This window comes from Cucurbita pepo, unplaced genomic scaffold (genome assembly GCF_002806865.2).
Source record: "Cucurbita pepo subsp. pepo cultivar mu-cu-16 unplaced genomic scaffold, ASM280686v2 Cp4.1_scaffold000209, whole genome shotgun sequence".
NCBI classification, from domain to species: Eukaryota; Viridiplantae; Streptophyta; class Magnoliopsida; order Cucurbitales; family Cucurbitaceae; genus Cucurbita; species Cucurbita pepo.
Genome location: NW_019646469.1, coordinates 41,514 through 61,321, shown reverse-complemented (window position 1 = coordinate 61,321; position 19,808 = coordinate 41,514). Strand labels below are relative to the sequence as shown.

Genomic DNA, 19,808 nt, shown 5'->3' with positions numbered 1-19,808 from the left:
TTATAACACTTCTAGGAATTATATTAGCCCTGAAGAGCTAGTGTCGAGTTTCCTTAAAATATGAGTTTGAGATTTGAACCACCTAGATATCCGAAGAACCTCAGAAACCTCAACAACTAACAATGACTAAGAAAACTTATTAAGGAGGCAGTATGAATGATATCACCAAAGCCAAAATCACATCCTATTTCCTATGGTACTTTTTAGCACTATTTGTCAACCAAACTAAAACCAAGGAGTTCTCCTACCAAGCCGTAGGTAATCAAGAACCCGTACTATCACGATCCAATATTTAAGCTCAAGTCATGACTTATAATGACTATGACGTGTAGTGTGTATGCAAGAAATTCAAAGAAAAACATCATTTCAAAAATCAATCCTTTATTTTGTAAGAGCATCTCAATACAAAGAGACCATAGGTGACTAATTTTAGACAAATGAAGAAAATATAAAGGACTAAAAGGTAAGACCAGATTAATGCCCCAGGACACGCTCCCTCTGTGGCAATCCAAATCCCTCAACACGCCCTCTCTTGACCCAATGTCTCACGTACTTGAAAAAAAAAGATACAACAAGTGTTAAGGATATTTAGTAATAAATTATAGTTTACCATATATATTATATTTGATATTTTATTATAAGGCAAATATTAGATATTTGCCTTATTACCATAGGTATCTTTCCATTTATTACTATTTTCATATCCTTGTAATTTGTTTGATTATAAATAAGATAACTTTCACACCATTTAGGTGTGGTGGATTAATCAAACACTCTCAACAAGGATGAGTATAAAAATTATACTCAGTAAGCCACCTACTTGTAAGCTCTTATCGCATCCTAATCTTAACAAACTTCCACGGTCTTTTCTTTGACTCTAGATCGCCTAGTTCTGGTCTTAGCTCCTTGGGGCTTCTTTGATTATTCGTCCTTTCATACCCTAAGAGTTATCTTATGGCAACTTGTGTTTGACTGGTGCCCTGCGAGTAGCTACCTCAGCATGGCTATGAGACTACCTAGGAAGTGAGCTGCAACCCCCTAGTCCCATGGTAATCCCCCTTTGTTCGGGAGGGCTACCTCCCCCATTCCCATCTAGTTAAATGGTCCGTTACAACGTGAGTCTCATGTTTCCCATGCTAAAATGGCTTTAGAGCAGTCAAGTCTTCATCAGGAACCCCCTGGTCTCCCACGAAGCTATAACACCAATCACACACAAGTAATCTAAGGGTACTTTAGAAGTTGTTCGTATATCGTGGTAGTTTATTAGGCTCCTAGGGGAGGATTAGGTTTTCACTTAGGGACTTGTCACTCTAACCACAAAACCCTAGACTTATCGTTAAACTGAATCATGAAAGCTAACCGAGTGTGCCCATTATATCTAGCACCATCAAGCTCTCGGAGCGCAGATTTCACAAGTTCCTTTCCTCCTTTCAGCATAAATTAAACATATAAATATAAAGCAGAAGCTTAAAACATAATTGCAACACTCAAATAATTCTCAAAATACTTCACATAATACATCCGTACTCTTAACAAACAAATTACCTACATTCAATCATGAAAAGCTACCACCTAAGGTAATTAAACTAGCATGCATGCATAACTAAGTGACTCCTACAAGTATTTCTTTCTAAAGTTCCATGTAGTGACTTACTTTGATGACACGTGCCCTTACGTTAGCGTTTCAACACAAATAGCATGTCCAAAAATATTGATTTTCCCCCATTAGATCCTATTTCATATAAAAGTAGGGTTAGAATTGGAATCGAAAGAAAAATAGGGAATACAGGAGTCGAACGGGACAAAAACGAGCTTACACGCGCTAGCCACGTGCCGAGACAAGCTCACTCGCAGGTTCCATGCGCGAGTGCCACGTGCGCGCGCTTTTATGCAGTTGCAGGTTGTCGATTCGGTTCGGGTGCGGTGGTTCAGGTGGACTGTGGGTATCGGATCAGTTGAGGATGCGGGTCGGGTTGACACTGTCGTGGACGTGTGTCGCTGGAAGACCGGAACCATGTCACTCCAAGCGGCGTTGGACACATGTTCGGTGGTTATCGGCGCATGAGAGACCTCTTGTTGGTTGACACGTGGCATGTCATCGCCTTCTCTCTCCTCCTAACAGAAAAGTGGATTTCCGATTAGTTTTGTAACGTTCTTCTTTCTTTTTTTTTTTTTNTTTTTTTTTTTTTTTTTTTATCTCCCAATTTCTAATCCAAACCGAAATGATTTCTTCTTCAAAGTTTTAGATCATACTACAAGCTGTGTGCTAGTATTTTTTTTCTTGATTTTTACTTAACCATACGTCGAGTTATGAGCGTCGGAAGAAGATCCGTTAACATACCTTTCTTGGAAAGATTCGCAGATCTCAACATTCAGTCCGATTTTCTTCACGAAATAAGTGGTGGATCTTCCCTAGATGAAGATAACAAACTTTAGCACTCTATTCCCAAAGGAAGATCTCACATCTGAAGAGGAACGTTCGAGATCGTACCTTGCAGATTTCTCTCGGATCTTGACGGAAAATGAAACCTCAACAACACGAGTCTTCTTTTTCTTCAAGAAGAAACTCCAGTGTGTAAGTCTTGGTCGAGAATGAACTTCGATGATGGTTCTCCGCCAAGAAGTCCGACGGTTTACTTTCCCCTCTCAAGTTTCTTTTCTTCTAACTTTCTTTCTCACACTTTTCTCTTTTGCAGGTGCTTTGTGGAAAATCCTCAAGACCCCTATAATGGGCTGAAGGGCAAAATGCCCCTTTTGCCCCTCTGATTTGACTGTTTTTTTTTAAGCGTTACAAACTCTCCCCTCCTTAGAAACTTTCATCCCCGAAAGTTAGTATCTCTTGGAAGAGTTTAGGATAGGCTCTCCTTACCTCATCTTCCTATTCCTAGGTTTCCTCCTCATCTCGATGGTTACCCCATGCGACCTTCACCAAGGGAATGACTTTGTTGTGCAGTTGCTCAGTGTCTCCAGCCAAAATTCTGCTAGGACTTTCCTCATAGGACAGATCTTCCCGAATAGGAAGCGTTTCATGTTCGATCACACGAGTAGGGTCTAGGGTGTACTTTTGCAGCATAGAAACGTGAAACACATTGTGAACGGCGACGAGGTTTGGTGGTAGAGCAATTCTATATGCCACGACCCTAACTCTCTCTAACATCTCGAAAGGGCCTATAAACCTTGGGCTTAACTTTTCCTTCTTTCCAAACCTCATCACCCCCCTCATAGGGACTACCTTCAGGAACACATGATCATCCACCTCGAACTCGAGGTCTCTTCTACGCAACTCTACATAGCTCTTCTGTCGGCTTTGTGCGGTGAGAATTCTTTGCTTAATTTTCTGCACCGCTAAGTTGGTGACCTGAACCAACTCTGGTCCCAATAGTTGCTGCGTGCCTACTTCTTCCCAAAAGACTGGTGTTCGACACCTACACCCATACAGTGCCTCAAAAGGGGCCATCTGGATGGTCGCTTGATAACTGTTATTCTCAAAAAATTCTATCAGAGGTAGATGTTCGTCCCAGCACCCAGCGAAATCCATGACACAGGCTCGCAACATATCTTCTAAGATTTGGTTCAGACTTTCGACCTATCCGTCCGTCTGAGGATGAAATGTTGTATTAAACCTTAACTGAGTTCCCAATGCTTTTTGGAGACTTTTCCAAAACTGAGAGGTGAACCTAGCGTCCCGATCATATACTATGGACACTTGTACACTATGCAGGCGTACTATCTCTCTGATATACAACTGAGCCCACCAATCCACACGATATGTGGATTTGCTTGGGATGAAGTGAGACGTCTTGGTAAGTCTGTCAATAATTACCCAGATTATGTTGAAACTTTGCTTGGTCTTGGGCAAACCCGAGATAAAATCCATACAAACTGCTTCCCATTTCCACTGAGGGACCTTAAAGGGTTGTAGCAATCCTATTGGGCATTGTCCCAAGGCCTTCACTTGTTGACAGGTCAAACATCAACTTACGAAATCTGCTATGTCTTCTTCATCCCTGGCCACCAATAACATTCCTTAAGATCCTGATGCATCTTTGTACTTCCAGGGTGGAACGTGTAAGAATTATCATGGGCTTCCATCATAATATCCTTCAGGATTTTCCCCTTCCGAGGACACACATGAGGTTTTTCCACGTAGGCCCTCGTCTGAGGAGATAGAGCTCCTCGCTGGCCTTTTTGTCTCTGTCTGACTCCACACTTTCCTAAGGTGTTCATCAGACTTCTGGGTGTCAATAACTCGATTTCGCAGGGTGGGTTGCATGGTCATATGTGTTATCTGGGCAATACCACCTCTAATTACAACATCGATTCCAACCTTCTTCATCTCATCCTGTATCCTTTCCTGTTTGGTGATCATCGCGAAAGTATGAACAACATTTCTACTCACTGCGTCCGCTACAACATTGGCCTTGCCTGGATGGTACAGGATCTCGATGTCATAATCCTTTACTAGTTCCAACCATCTTCTCTGTCTCATATTAATCTCCTTCTGCAAAATAGATACTTACGGCTCTTGTGTTCAGTGAATACTTGGATTTTCTCTCCATATAGATAATGTCGCCATGTTTTCAGTGCAAACACCACTGCTGCTAACTCGAAGTCATGAGTGGGATAATTTGGTTCATATTTCTTCAGGTGTCTAGAAGCGTAAGCTATCACTTTACCCTTCTACATGAGCATGCACCCTAGACCTTTTCCTAATGTGTCACTATACACCACTAGATTCCCTGATCCATCTGGAACGGTGAGGACTGGTGCTGTCACCAACCTCTCCTTGAGTTCTTGAAAACTCTGTTCACAAGTTGATGTCCACACAAAGGGCTTGCCCTTTTTGGTTAGCTGAGTTAGCGCCGACGATATTTTAGACAAGTCTTGGACAAACCTTCATTAACATCCAACTAATCCCAGAAAACTCCGTACTTCTATGACTGTGGTTGTCCTTGGCCACTTTATCATTGCCTCTATCTTAGCTGGGTTCACTATGATTCCTCTACTTGACACCACATGACCCAAAAACGCTACCTCAGATAGTCGAAACTCGCACTTGGAAAACTTGGTGTACAGTCACTAAGTTCTCACTACGGTCAGAACTTTCCTCAAATGCTCTTCGTGCTCTTCCTCTGACTTAGAGTACACCAGAATGTCGTCAATATATAATAAAAGTGTCTAAGAATTCCTTAAACATCTTGTTCATTAGTTCCATGAAGACGGCTGGTGCATTGTAAAACCAAAGGACATGACGAGAAACTCGTAATGTCCATAGCAACTTTTAAATGTCGTTTTGGGTATATCTTCTTCTCTTATTCTCAATTGATGGTACCCTAACCTTAAGTCAATTTTGGATAAAACCGTTGCTCCCTATAGTTGATCAAACAAGTCATCGATTCTCGAGAGGGGTACTTATTATTTATGGTGACCTTGTTTAGCTCTCTATAGTCTATACACAGATGCAGGGATCTATTCTTCTTCTTGACAAACAGAACAAGGGCTCCCTAGGGCGATACACTAGGTCGTATGAAACCCTTATCTCACAGCTCCTGTAACTGTAACTTCAATTCCCAGAGTTCTGTAGGTGTCATTCTATAGGGTGCCTTGGAGATCGGTGCAGTTCCTGATTCTAGGTCGATCCCAAAGTCAACTTCCCTAACTGGGGGAAAACTTTGCAAATTCTCTGGGAAAATATCAACGAACTCCCTGACAATGTGTACTAACGAGATTGTCTGTTCATAACTACTGTCTAGGGTCACACTGGCTAAAAATGTGCTTGCACCACTGTGGATCATATTCCTACCTTAGTGTTGTTATGACGCTTGGGGTTCTTTTGGAAGTGGCTCCCTTATAGGTAAAACTATCCCCTAACGGGAGTTTGAGAGTAACTATTCGAGTTTCAAAATCTATTAGAGCGCGATTCTCGCTTAGCCAATCCATACCCAAAATGACATCAAAGTCCTGCATACTTAACACTATTAAAGCAGCTTCTATGGCACGTCCCGACACTGTCACACTACCTCCCTTAACTCTATGAGTAGCCATCAATAGCTCGTGAGCAGGGTGGACACTGATAGAATGGTCTCTAAGGGTTCTTTTTCTAGGTGCGCTAACTCAACCAATTCTTCAGACACAAACGAGTGTGTAGAACCTGAATCAAATAATACAAAAGCCAAATGACCAAAGACGGATAGTGTACCTGTGGTTGCATGGGCTATAGCTCGCCCCTGCTGTTGTTGGGACCCTGACCCCTTTGATTCTTTATTGCAGGTCGGTTAGTGGTATGATCTCTCCTATGAGGACAGTTTGCTACAAAGTGTCCGGTTTGGCCACAACTGTAGCATACAGCAGCTCCTTGTCAACATTCCCCTAGGTGAGGGTGTTGACACTTAGGACATGGGTTCTTATTCTGTATTGGGGCTTTTCCTCGATTAATAATGCCTCCACAGGGTGGTCTACCAGTTCTAGGAAGGTTTCAGTTTATTTGTTTCCCTCAAGCTGTGGTGTGGGGTATTTGGGCTGATCCTAACTGTAATTTGTCAATATGAGGCATATCAATGAGGGTTGTCATTTTGAGGGCTTCTGTATAATCTGTGGATGCCTGAGATGCCACATAACCTTTAATGTCCTCCCTTAAACCAGCAATAAAACGTTCAGCCTTTAGCTCTTCAATGCTGACAAATACTGGGGAGAATCTTGTCAATCTAATGAATTCCAAATCATAATCCTCCACAAATTTGTCACCCTGATTGAGCTTAAGGAACACTACCTGCAATTTCATTCTGGTAGTGACTGGATAGTATTTGCGGAGGTAGGCTTCTTGGAACTGACACCAAGTGATAAACTCTCCATGCGATGTAGTAATTGTTTCAGCACCCTTCCACCAGAAATGAGCCTCTCCCTTCAACATATAAGTTCCGCAATGGACCTGATATTCCAACGGACAATTCATAAAAAAGAAGGTTGTTTCCATAGGAAGGTGGGTTATGCCTCTGAAAGTCTTTCAGATAAAGAGACTCCACAGTCATAGTCCCTGAGTCTCTGATCCATTACAATGTTGTCTGTTGCATTGTTGTTCTTTTGGATAAAGAGACTCCACAGTCATAGTCCCTGAGTCTCTGATACATTACAATGTTGTCTGTTGCATTGTTGTTCTTTTAGATAAAGAGACTCCACAGTCATAGTCCCTAAGTCTCTGATCCCTTACAATGTTGTCTGTTGCATTGTTGTCTGTTGTATTGTCCGTTGCATTGTCGCCTGGTTAGCCACCAGAGTCTACATCATCTGAGTCATCTAAGTCTGATTTTCCATAGAGGATAACGTAAATGCCTGTAGCACATCCGTAATGAGATTAGTTGTTGGCTGGCTAGGTGGAACCTCTACATTATTGGTGGGCACCGGTGGAACCGCCTCAGGAAAAAGAGCAGTAGAGTTTGCGTCAGGTAAGTCTTGAGTCATCGCTCTCCTTTGACTCATTCCTGATCTTGGTGCCCGTGGTATAGAACTCTCGTACCATTGGGGCATTTCACCAACCTCTTCAGGTTCAGGTTGTTCCACCTCAGGTGATGGAACATCAGTGTCCTGAGTGACTCTTCTCCTTCCCCTTCTGGGACCAAGCCCAAGATAGGGTTCACGTCTCTTTGGTGCCATTAGCTACCACAATAGAAAAGTTGTGATTACAGTTCATTCAAAGCACATCCTCTAGTAAATGTGCAACTATAACACAACAAACAGTCATGATAAATTTCCTACACGACAACAACTTAGCTCTTAACTTCACAATTCAAATCTGTGAGATTGTCTGGTCGCGAGCGGCACGTGATTCAAAATTCAAATCTAATCCAAGTGTCTACAGGACCTATGTCCTGGTGATCTGATATCAAATTTGTCACGACCCAATATTTAAACTCAAGTCGTGACTTATAATGACTATGACGTGTAGTGTGTATGCAAGAAATTAAAAGAAAAACATCAATTCAAAAATCAATAATTTATTTCGTAAGAAGAGCGTTTCAATACAAAGAGACCATAGGTGACTAGTTTTAGACAAAGGAAGAAAATATAAAGGACAAAGTATACTAAAATGTAAGACTCGACTATCGCCCCGTGACACACTCCCTCTGTGACAATCCACATCCCTCAACACGCCCTCTCTTGACCCAACACCTCATGTACCTGAAGAAAAGAAAAAAAAAAAAGATATAACAAGGATGAGTATAAAAAACTTCCATGTACTTAGTAAGCCGCCTACTTGTAGGTTTTTATCGCATCCTAATCTTAACAAACTTCCACGGTCTTTTCTTTGGCTCTAGATCACCTAATTCTGGTCTTGGCTCCTTGGAGCTTCTTTGGTTCTTCGTTCTTTCATTTAACCCTAAGAGTTCCCTTATGCCAACCTCTGTTTGACTAGTGCCCTGCGAGTAGCTATCCCGACATGTTTATGAGACTACCTAGTGTCTTACCTAGGAAGTGAGCTACAACCCCCTAGTCCCATGGTAATCCCCCTTTGTTCGGGGAGGGCTACCTCCCCCATTCCCATCAAGCTAAATGGTCCGTTACAACGTGGGTCTCCCGTTTCCCATGCTAAAACGGCTTTAGAGCAGTTGAGTTCTGATCAGGAACCTCCTGATCACCCACGAAGCTATAACATCAATCACACATAAGTAACCTAAGAGTACTCTAGAGGTGGTTCATATGCCATGGTAGTTTCTTAGGCTCCTAGGAGAGGGTTAGGTTTTCACTTAGGGACTTGTCACTCCAACCTCAAAACCTAGACTTATCGTTAAACTGAATCATGAAAGCTAACAGAGTGTTCCCATTATCTAGCATCATCAACATTCATGCAACTATAAACAAAAATACTCAATGGGGCTATATAACCATCAAGCTCCCAGAGTGCAGATTTCATAAGTTCCCTTCCTCCTTTCAGCATGAATTAAACATAAACATATAAAGCGGAAGCTTAAAACATAATTGCTACACTCAGATAATTCTCAAAATACTTCACATAATACATCCATACTCTTAAAAACAAATTACCTACATTCAATCATGGAAAGCTACCACCTAAGGTAATTAAACTAGCATGCATGCATAACTAAGCGACTCTTACAAGTATTTCTTCCTAAAGTTCTATGTGGTGACTTACTTGGATGACGCGTGCCCTTACATTAGCGTTTCAACACAAATAGTGTGTCCAAAAATATTGATTTTTCTGAATTAGATCCTATTTCATATAAAAGTAGGGTTAGAATTGGAATCGGAAGGAAAATAGAAAAAACAAGAGTCGAATGGGACAAAAACAAGCTTACACACGCTAGCCACGCGCTGGGACAAGCTCACTCGCAGGTTCCATTAGCGAGTGCCATTCGCGCGCGCTTTTCTGCAGCAGTGGGTCGTCGGTCCGGTTCAGGTGCGATGGTCCAAGTGGACCGCGGGTATCGGGAAGACTGAGGACGTGGGTCGGGTTGATGCTGCCATGGACGCGTATCGCTGGAAGGCTGGAACTGCGTCACTCCAGGCGGAGTTTGATGTGTGTCCGGTGGTTATTAGCATGCGAGAAACCTCTCGCTGGTTGACACGTGGCACGCCATCGCCTTCTCTCTCCTAACAGAAAAGTGGGTTTTCGATTAGTTTTCCGACGTTCTTCTCATTTTTTATCTCTCGATTTCTAATCCAAACCGAAATGATTTCTTCATCAAAGTTTTAGATCGTACTACAAGCTATGTGCTAGTATCTTTTTCTTGATTTTTACTTAACCATACGATGAGTTATGAGCGTCGGAAGGAGGTTCGTTAACATCCTTACCGTGCTTGGAAAGATTCTCAGATCTCAACGTTTCGTCCGATTTTCTTCACGACATAAGCGGCAGATCTTCCCTAGATTAAGATAACAAACTTTAGCACCCTATTCCCAAAGGAAGATCTCATATCTGAAGAGGAACGTTCGAGATCTTACGTTACGGATTTTTCTCGGATCTTGACGGAAAATGGAACCTCAACAACACGAGTCTTCTTTTTCTTCAAGAAGAAACTCCAGCGTGTAAGTCTCGGTTGAGAATGAACTTCGACGATGGTTCCCCGATGAGAAATCCGGAGGTTTACTTTCCCCTATCAAGTTTCTTTTCTCCCAACTTTCTTTCTCACACTTTTCTCTTTTGCAGGTGCTCTGTGGAAAATCCTTAAGACCCTATAATGGGCTGAGGGGCAAAATGCCCCTTTTANGATTTTTTTTTTTTTTTTTTTTTATAGCGTTACACGTACAGTCGAGCTTGTCCCAAATCGATCAGACATGATAGTTTCACAAGACTACTTGAGTTACTATCGTGTACAAAAATGGGTCAAAGGTTGAGGTCATGATTCTGTAAATTAATCTTCAGAGGGAGCTAGGGACTACATGAGTAGTTAGCTCAAGATGAGTGTGTAACGCCCCTAATTTTTCTCTAACCTAATTAGCGACGTTACTTCATACTTGCATGATCAACAGAACAAGGATCCACATAAAACAGTCTCAAATACGACAATGCATTCATTATTATAAGCAATTCATACCTGGGGAAAACAACAACGACAACCTAACCTAGAAATAATCAACAGAGAACAAGAGGAAACAGTTACAATAACTATGAACCCAAAATAATCCAACAAGGTGCCTACGACCCTACAAACTCCTCAAAATTTCCATGGCCTTCGCAGCATCCACCGTCAGCCGTACATGGGAGCCTTGCCCTTACCTGAAAATATGGGTAGCACGTGGCTTGAGTATTATATAAAATACCCAGTAAGTCGCCCCACTGTTGGGGTAAGCACATAATCATACATATGGATACAAGCAGTCGCACACAATACACATACTTATCGCACACAATACACCTACATGAGCACAAGTGTTAAAAGAGAGGAACCATGAGAGGGGTCTGCTTCCATTCCTTCCCATGGCCTTAGGCCCTTGCTTTGTCCGGGCGGGGGTGGATGCATGATACTTTCTCACACATGGCCCATGCGTGTGACGATGGGCCCACCAGGCGAGCTCGCAAACGAACTCCATGGGCTTGGCTTGGTCGGGTATGTATGACATACAATACCGAACGCCACGGACAAAGGAGGGCCTGCATGATATTGTGGCGAACACAATATCGAACATACGCATCCATACCATCAGTAGCATAACGGGGGAGTGCCCCGGTACATAACCATAGCGTGCATGAGGTTCGTAAGATTTACCTCCATGGCGTTATACATGCAACGATCCATCCCCTCACCACATTACATAGCATAACTGGGTCAGCATCGAGCAAGCATATCATACCATACTAGTTGTCTCATTCATGGTATGCGGGGTTCTCATTACATTCACGACATGTCAATCAAGCTCATACATACAGGGTAGCAACCGTGTCACAAAACGTCATATACATAAACATGGCATACATAGCATTTCACTGCAAGAATCACATACACAACATGGCATACATCATTTCACTGTAAGGATCACATATATAAACATGGCATACATAGCATTTCACTGCAAGGAACACCTCGCCTAGCATACATCAACAACATACATGGTGCATGCAAGGGCCACAAGGCACGCACCATCATACATACATAACTCACGCCAACAGTAAGGTTACTTACCTCCTTGGCCCTGGCCGAAGTTACCTACAACGCTAACTTCGGCGCCTAACTACCTCCTATAAGATAATATGATACACTTAGAGCTCTTTCACCACTATCCCTTGTGCCTAGCTACCAAGGTATGTCCCTATTGCAAACTATTTCGTCAAAATGGAGTTATACTGACCTCAGATGGTTGAAACAAGGGTGGGAATGGCTCCAGAAGGGTCGAAAACCTAGGAATCGGTATCCTATTTGAACGTCAAGCCACCAAGCCGCGCTGCCAAGCCGTACTGCCAAGCCGAACCTAGCCGAGGGTCGACCCACGCCTGCCGCTTCGTCTTCCTCGTTCGAAAACCCTAATCACAGAGCTTGGCTACCGTCGCCGGTGGAAGCGTCGTCGTTCGTTCGTCTCCAGTGGCGCGTCTGCCTCTCCTTGGTCCGAAGTCCCCTAGCGTTTGCTCCTACCTAAAGGAGGCGGCCGCTCCTAGGGTTTAAGAGGGCCTGCGTTGGTCCCGCCGAAAATCGCGAGATTTTCGGCGTTTCCCTTTTCTTTTTTTTTCTTCTCTCTCTCTCCTTGGAAAGGTGTATCGTTACAGAGTGCCCCGAGCATGTGTGAAAATAGCTCTAACCTCCTAAATAGGGTTGTCGATGGACGAGCCACCACGCAGTTAAACCTAGTAGTTAGCTGGCACACATGTAGCTCCCTTAGGTTTAGTGTCATTTCATGGTCTTGTGCTAAGGGTCAACAACTAACCTTACACATATGATGCCATATTGTCCAAACAGATATGATGATGTTGCCCTCAACCCAAAATACTAGTTAAAAATAATAAAAATAGTTCATCCCAAACTAAGATAGGCTATCCATCCTGTAGATTCGCAGCCCCAAGTAAACATCCTCTAAACACCGAGTGAGCTTGTGATGGACAAAAGAACCGATATAAAATAAAATAAATTTATAATATATATGCAAGTGCAAACTACATTTTATGTTCTGTCATAATCCTGAACTCATCAAAACAGAGAACTCCATCGCCATTGACATCAAACTTGGCGATCATTCTGTTGCAATCCCCGATGCTCCTCGATTCCCCCAGCTGGATCAGCATCCGCCGCAGGCTCACCGCCGTAATCACACCCAATCCCTCCATTTCATACATCTTAAAAGCCTCCTTTATCTCCTTCCCCTCTCCATCCCCCTCCTCCACGAACCTCTCGAACTCCGCAATCTCCAATAACCCGTCGTCGTCGGAATCGTAGGCCGCCACCACCGCTGCCGCCTCCTCCTCCGTGAGCTCCTCCCCTGTCACCGCCGCGAACCGGGTTAGCAAATCTTGAGAGGAGACCTTGCCGTCGCCGTCGGAGTCTATACTGTTGAACACTCTCTCGTAGCGCGAGAATTGGGGCATCTCCAGGAATTGGGGAAGATTGATTTGTTTTGGGTGATGAATTTGAGTTGGAGGTGTTTATGTAGAGGGAATTTGCGCGTTGGGATTGCGTGTAAATACAGAGATAACGAAGGGGATGAGGAAACTGGTTCGATCCGTGGACGCGGTGGATGAGAAAGGAAATTCTATAATAAATCATTTATTTGAATTTGGGTTGAAACTTTAAATAAATTATTATATGAATATTAAGATTACAATAAGAATATGGATAATTGAAGTTTAATGTTGTGAATAGAACATTAGAGAATGTGGTGGTAGCTTCCAGCAGCATTGAAGAAAAGAAAGAGAAGACTATTACACTTTTCTTCTCTTTTTATCATTGGAAGGAAACTTCCTGATTTCTTCAAATTCTAAGAACCAAAACTTCAATTTTAACACCAAAACTTTTAAACACAACAACCATAACTTTTTAACCAAATTCTAAGAATAATTTTGGGGGTTTGAATTATTCCATCCATATGATATGAATTTTAAGTTCTTGATTTTAATTTTCTTTCAAATTCGAGAGTTTATTTTGAAATTAATTTAAGAAATTTTAGTATATTTTGATGGGAAGAAGGTGTTACAAAGTAAAAAAATGTGTTAAGTTCTTAGTTTTGGATGAGTTTTAGACCCGAGTATGATTGATTAAAATTTTTATGAAAAATACCTATTACTTTCGTAAAGGAATCATTTTGATTCGAGATTTGTAATAGAAGTTATGAAAATGTTATGAACAAGGTTGGAAGTGGGAGGGAGAGGTGTTGATGAAGGAATAATATTGAAGAATGGTTGCCTTTGTTCCCTTTGTAGATACATAAATTCAACAGAGCTCCTGCAGGATTTTCAATATCCAATGATTGTTTCTTGGAAAAGTCTTGTCTTCTGGAATGCTCTTTCAAAATCAGATGAATCAGAAGCGCAATCTGAGTTTCTGGAGGCAGCTATGGATCTGCCTCACATCAGAACAAAACCACTTACAAGATCAAGAAGTTGCAGCGCTAAGGCACGCCGCTGGCTGTCGCCAACGACCACCTTGCCCATTGCCGCATAGGTTGGGAGGATTCTCTTTCTCCTGCAAAACCAATCACAATAATCACAAGCCCAAGGTTTTATTGTTGCTTTATATTCTAGGTTGGTCTAGTTCACAATGTAGTGGAAGCTCAAGGATTAGTAGGCTCTAGGATTCATCCAGTTTACACGCGCAGTTGAAGCTCAAGAATTGATGGGCTCCAGGATTGATCAATTGATGCTGTCTAAAAATGCAGTAGAAGCTTAAAGATCGGTAAGTTGTAGGGATGGTCTAGTTGACACTGCCTAGAAACGCCGTGGAAACTCAAGGATTGATCGGCTCTAAGGTTGATCTAGTTGATGCTAACCAGACACATAGTGGAAGCTCAAGGTTCAATAGGCACCAAAGTTGATCGAGTTGATATTGTCTAGAAATGTAGTAGAAACTCAATGATTGTTTGGCTCTAAGGTTGATCTAGTTGACACTGTCTAAAAACATAGTGGAAGCTCAAAGATCGGTAGGTTATATAGTATTGATCTAGTTGACATTGTTTAGAAACGTGACATTCAAAATTTGTTGAATGCGTGGTTGAATATGTACAACAACAAACAAAAAAAACAAAAAACAAAAAAAAAAAACTATCGGACAAGACAATCAAAAAAATAAACTTAAAGGTTAATTAAATATTTCATAAGTACATCATGACTGTCAGATTGGGCAAAGTATCTGTGGGTTGAAGCCAAACTCCTTGAGTGGGGAGTCTTACCCATCGATGAAGCAAGAAGATGGAAGTTCTAAGAGAGGAGTGAACAAGAAAAAGACAAGCAATGCTTGTAGAAGTACTCCAAGCAGAGTGAGCACGAGATAGGCAAGTAAGGCCGCGTAAGTAGCGGTGTATATGGTCGGGTTGGGTTGGGTTGAGGGATTTTTTTTGACCCAACCCAAAAGTTCGGGTTGGTTGGATTGGTAACCCAACCCCATCCAAAATTTTTCACAACCCAACCCTCTATTTTCAGGTTGGGGTTGGGTTGTCATTTTTTTTAGTTTAATTAATCTACACTTTATAATTATTCCGATACAATCTTAGATAAAATATATTAAAATTTCACAAACAAACCAAAATCAATCTATAATTATTCACACAAAAATACAAAAACAAAAAAGAGAAATTCAGAAAAGAAAAAAAAAACAACCAGCGAAAATTCTAACTTATTAACATAGTTCAAAATTGTCATAAAATTAAAGACAACTAAATACAAATATTTTTTTAGAATGGGTGAAAGTAACAAAATAATAATAATAATAATAATAATTGACAACCTCAATAAATAAAGGAAGGATAGATAAGTTCACGAGTGAAAGGAGTAGGATCAGAGTCTTTCTCTACCCATCCCTAATAGAAAATAATTGGTTAAATCATAATTAATAAACTTATAATAGAAGGAAATACGTATATATATAAGTTAAATAATTGTGTATATATAATAAATTAAACAAAATAATAAAAAGAAATATGTATATATATAGGTACAAAATAATAAAAAGAAATATGTGTATATATAAGTTAAATAATTAATTATATTATATATCTATATAACAAAATAATATAAAAGAAATTAAACAAAATAATAAAAAGAAACATGTATATATATAAAAAATGATAAAAAGAAATAAAAGAAAATAATAAAATGAGACATATAAGAGACTAGAGTCGAATTCGGGCGTCGGCCTCACCAAACGGCCAAAATACCACTCTGGCAAACTCATTATTACTACATGATTCTTAATATATTTTATATATTTATTTTGGATTGAGTCGCTCGAGTCAACCCGAAGATTTGTCCCACAAACCCGAAACCGAATCGATTCAATTCGAATTCAGAAAAATGAATCCAACCCTACCCGAAATGATAATCCAACTCAACCCAACCTTTATAGTTCGGGTTGGGTTGGTCTGGGTTGTCGGGTTGAATGTACACCCATACGCATAAGTGCTCCTAGAAGTGAGCACACATATATTCCTTGAGTCATCATCCCATGTCTAGAGAGGGCGATTTTACAATAAATGTCTTAAAGACCAATATTTGCTTGAGAAGAAGCACAAAGTTGGATGTCAAAGCCATAGAAGAATGAAAGTGCAGCAAAATCAAGAGGGGCGCCAATGCAACAATTGCCCACAAGTGAAAGGACTCTTTGCTCTGGGAAGAAATATGGCCAAGATGAGATTGTAGTTAAGAGAGTGTGACCGCCATACTAGGAAAACAATAGGTTCATAATCCCACATGTAGACAAACAAGGCTGCGACACAAGAGTCTCGAAATGGTGTTCTTTTTCATCAAAGTTGCACAGTATCAAATCTGTTCAAAATCCAACCACTCCCTAAACCCTCAAAAAGAACTTTTTTTTTTTTTTTTCCTTTTTTTGGTCTTCCACAGGTCCCCTCATAACCAGACACAAGAGTCAGTTTTAATATGAAACAAAGGAAAGGGAACAACAAAACTAACGACGAGACAGCTTCAAATTTCACAAAACATAATCTTTGAAGAACAATCCACAAAATACACTGCCACTGCCACTGCCAAAAGACAAAAAACAAAGGAAAACACCCCTTCAACACAAAAAAAACAACCCCCACCTAAAACATACAAAGAAAAAACAACACCCCAATAACCTTAACATCACAATCATCTTTGTCCCTTTCTTTCTTACATGATTGAGCAACTGCTGCTTGTGCTCTCATCACAGAACATGTCAGCTGCAGAGTTACTACTTTGTCCATGGTAGTAATGACCATCCTCTGCACAAGGATAACTTGGATAAACAGGGCTAGAATTGTAATTGTAGTAATATCCTGTATTTGGTGGAACCAATTGAGCTCTATTGTACATCATTTGAGGCTGCTGGTTCATTGCCTGCCTGTTTACCATGTTGTTCATGTTCATGTTCATTAATGGCTGCTGCTGCTGCTGATGATGATGATGATTATGGTACTGACCAGTTGCCATGGGGAATCCAGAGGTTGAAGATGGCTGGTAGCTGAAGTATCCTCCTTGAGAGGTGTTTGTTGAATTAACACCAATTGAAGAAGGTGTGGCAAAATTTAAATGGTTGCCGCCGTTGAATCCCGCCATGTTCATCATTGAATTCAGGTCATTGTTATTCGCTCTTTTCGGCTCCCCGGGATTGATACTTCCTCTGCCCATGCCAAACGGTTGAGGAATGTTCATGTTCAGAGGTTCCAAGGTTTTCTGGTCCATCCTAGAGGGGATGTTCTTTCTGGCAACTGCCTGACCTGGGCCTATTGGCTTCCTGGGAGTCGCTCGCTGCCTGTGGAGATCAAGATTAGCTGCCCTGAACTGAAACGCTCCTTCCTCACCACCAAAACAACCATCAATGTCATCATCGTGGCAGTAAAGTGGAGCCAGTTTCGGTCCCTTGTTAGAAGATTTATGGTCGTTGCTCTTTGGTTTCGAGCTGGTGTCGGATTTCTGCGACCAAAGCTCAGCATGTTTTCCAGCTCGGACCAGCTTATTGATCAAAGTGGCAGAATCTACACTTCCTAAAACTGTAACCTTCTGATCCTCTGCTCCTATAGCAACCTGAAAAACCCCTGTTCATACAACATACATTCATCAAAAGATTCCTTAAATTCCTCTGTTTTAAACAAGATTCATCACAAAATTTCAAAACCAAACAGAAATGTTTCTTATTTTCTCTCACTTTCCCAGTAACCAAACAAGCTAGATCCAACTAAACAGCAGTCTACTTAAAACATTGTTTTACATTACTAAGAACATAGAAAAAAGAAGAACAAACCTTCTATCCTGTGAAGAAGTTTCTTCACTTTCTGCTTACACCCATCACAGTAAATGTTGACTCTGAGATCACAAGTCTATAAAAAGAAAACAAATACTCAAAACAGAGATTTAAAGAGTCACACACACACACAAACACACACACACACACACACACACACACAACAAAATGTTCCTTTAGCGAACGTAATAGGAGCAGGAAGTAAAGAGAAAAAAAAGGCAACTTTTTTAAGAAAAACAGAGAATTATGGAAAGTGGGTTGTAGAGAAAGGGGGAAAACCTGAAACTTTAGTAGCTTAAAATCATCCTCTTTGGTCATTTCTTGGAGGGGGGACGGGGTTAGTGTAGAGAGAAAGGGGGGTTAATGGGCAGGCATGGGAGGAGGGGGGTTAATTTATTCAGAGGACTGAGAGAGTTACCTCAAAAGCAAACAAAGGAAAGGAAAGGGGGCACATGGGAGAGAAGGGGTAAAAGAAAAGGAGAGATTTTGATTTTGATTTTGATTTTGAAAAAGTGGGAAGAGAGAGAGAGATAGAGAGAAGGGGGGTTTTGAAATTGTGAGATGATGTGATTTAACGTTAAACACTGAGGAAACAAATAAAACAACAGCGACTTGACAGCCCCACTTCTTTCTCTCTGTCTATCGCTCAGTTACCATATTTTGGCTGCTTACAACCTTCCATTTAGTCAATCTCTCTGTCTCTATGGTTATCTGTTTCTCTCTCTCTCTCTCTTTCTACTCCACAGACTTGGTTTGTTTTTGGATGAATGCCCCAATTTTTTGGGTCTAACTCAAGTACCTTTTTTTAAATAAGGGACATCATTGTTGGTTGTCTTTTTAACTCTTTTTTATGCAAGATACATGAACATGTGGGATCTATGTACAACGAGAGACCTATGTACTTGATTAGTATTTGAGGAGTTACGAAAGTTAGATACATGTATTAAGTTATTGGAGTGCTTAAAGTTTCAAATTCTCTAATCTCATATCACGATCTTGGGTTATTCAGTCTACTGAAAGTGTCCTGACCTAGGTTTACGTAAAGTCATCCTAATTCTAGTGCTCTACTCTTAATTTAGTACATTCATTCATGCTTTAATTAAGGAGATGACATTATCAATGACCTAGCACAATAAAATCACTCTTAGTATATATACAACCTCAACAAGGAGATGATGTTCATTATCGCGCGAAGAACATAATGTATTCTCAAAAAATATTCATGCAAATTCAACGGGAGGTAATATCCAACAATGACCCGAAGCACAAAAGGAAAACAAAAATGTTGAGGGATCTCATGCATGTTTGTGTGATTATTCTAGTCGTGAATTGTTTCTCCGGTTATGATTTATTTGTATGTGTAACTTCATGATTTACATTTTGCTTTTNTTTTTTTTTTTTTTTTTTTTTTTTTGTCAAACAAAACTATTGAAACCCTAAATAATCAAAATGGGGATTAAAGAAGATGGAAGGGAAGATCACCCAATGAGTCTATGTGCGTATGCATGAGTCATGTATAAAAGAGTAATAAGCCTGATTAGACCTCAAAAAAGTGGAGCCTCGGAAGAATCAAGTTTTACGTCCCTCCAATCATAATAGTCATAGTTATGTTATATGTATTTGCATTTCTCTATCCCAACAATAGGTCACCTAATGAATTTTTTAAATACACAACCTTTTCCAAACCATGTTTTTAGGTAAGATAAAAGAGAATTCAAATGGGTTACAACTTGTGATTTAGAGGTTAGTAGACAATCCTTTTAGAATGACTCTAGATTTCTACTAACTTAAAATCGCCACAGTTATCATAACATACTCTCTTATGCATAAATAAACATTTAAAACTTCGTCATAAAACACTGTCATTGACTTACATGTTTGAAAACATCTTTAAAACAACCCAACGAAATACTAAATAAAACCAATAAAGATTAA

General features: G+C 40.6%; 2 protein-coding genes across 2 annotated transcripts; both read right to left on the bottom strand.

Moving 5' to 3' along the window:
- Positions 1-12,484: 12,484 nt before the first annotated feature.
- Positions 12,485-13,172, bottom strand: LOC111784477 (probable calcium-binding protein CML31). The gene has a single exon (XM_023665170.1). The coding sequence runs from the start codon at positions 13,025-13,027 to the stop codon at positions 12,599-12,601; it is 429 nt and encodes a 142-aa protein (XP_023520938.1). The 5' UTR covers positions 13,028-13,172; the 3' UTR covers positions 12,485-12,598.
- Positions 13,173-16,545: 3,373 nt separating this feature from the next.
- Positions 16,546-18,417, bottom strand: LOC111784472 (heavy metal-associated isoprenylated plant protein 37). The gene is made up of 3 exons (XM_023665164.1): positions 18,153-18,417; positions 17,874-17,949; positions 16,546-17,667 (listed from the first exon to the last, which is right to left on the bottom strand). The coding sequence occupies exons 1-3, from the start codon at positions 18,189-18,191 to the stop codon at positions 16,763-16,765; spliced, it is 1,020 nt and encodes a 339-aa protein (XP_023520932.1). The 5' UTR covers positions 18,192-18,417; the 3' UTR covers positions 16,546-16,762.
- Positions 18,418-19,808: the final 1,391 nt, after the last annotated feature.

Coding starts and splice junctions, on each gene's coding strand:
- LOC111784472 (XM_023665164.1), bottom strand. CDS start 18,191: ATGACCAAAGAGGATGATTTTAAGCTACTAAAGTTTCAG. Junction 17,950..18,152: donor TTAAGCTACTAAAGTTTCAG/GTTTTCCCCCTT, acceptor TTCTTTTTATAG/ACTTGTGATCTCAGAGTCAA. Junction 17,668..17,873: donor ACTTCTTCACAGGATAGAAG/GTTTGTTCTTCT, acceptor TTGTATGAACAG/GGGTTTTTCAGGTTGCTATA.
- LOC111784477 (XM_023665170.1), bottom strand. CDS start 13,027: ATGCCCCAATTCTCGCGCTACGAGAGAGTGTTCAACAGTATAGACTCC.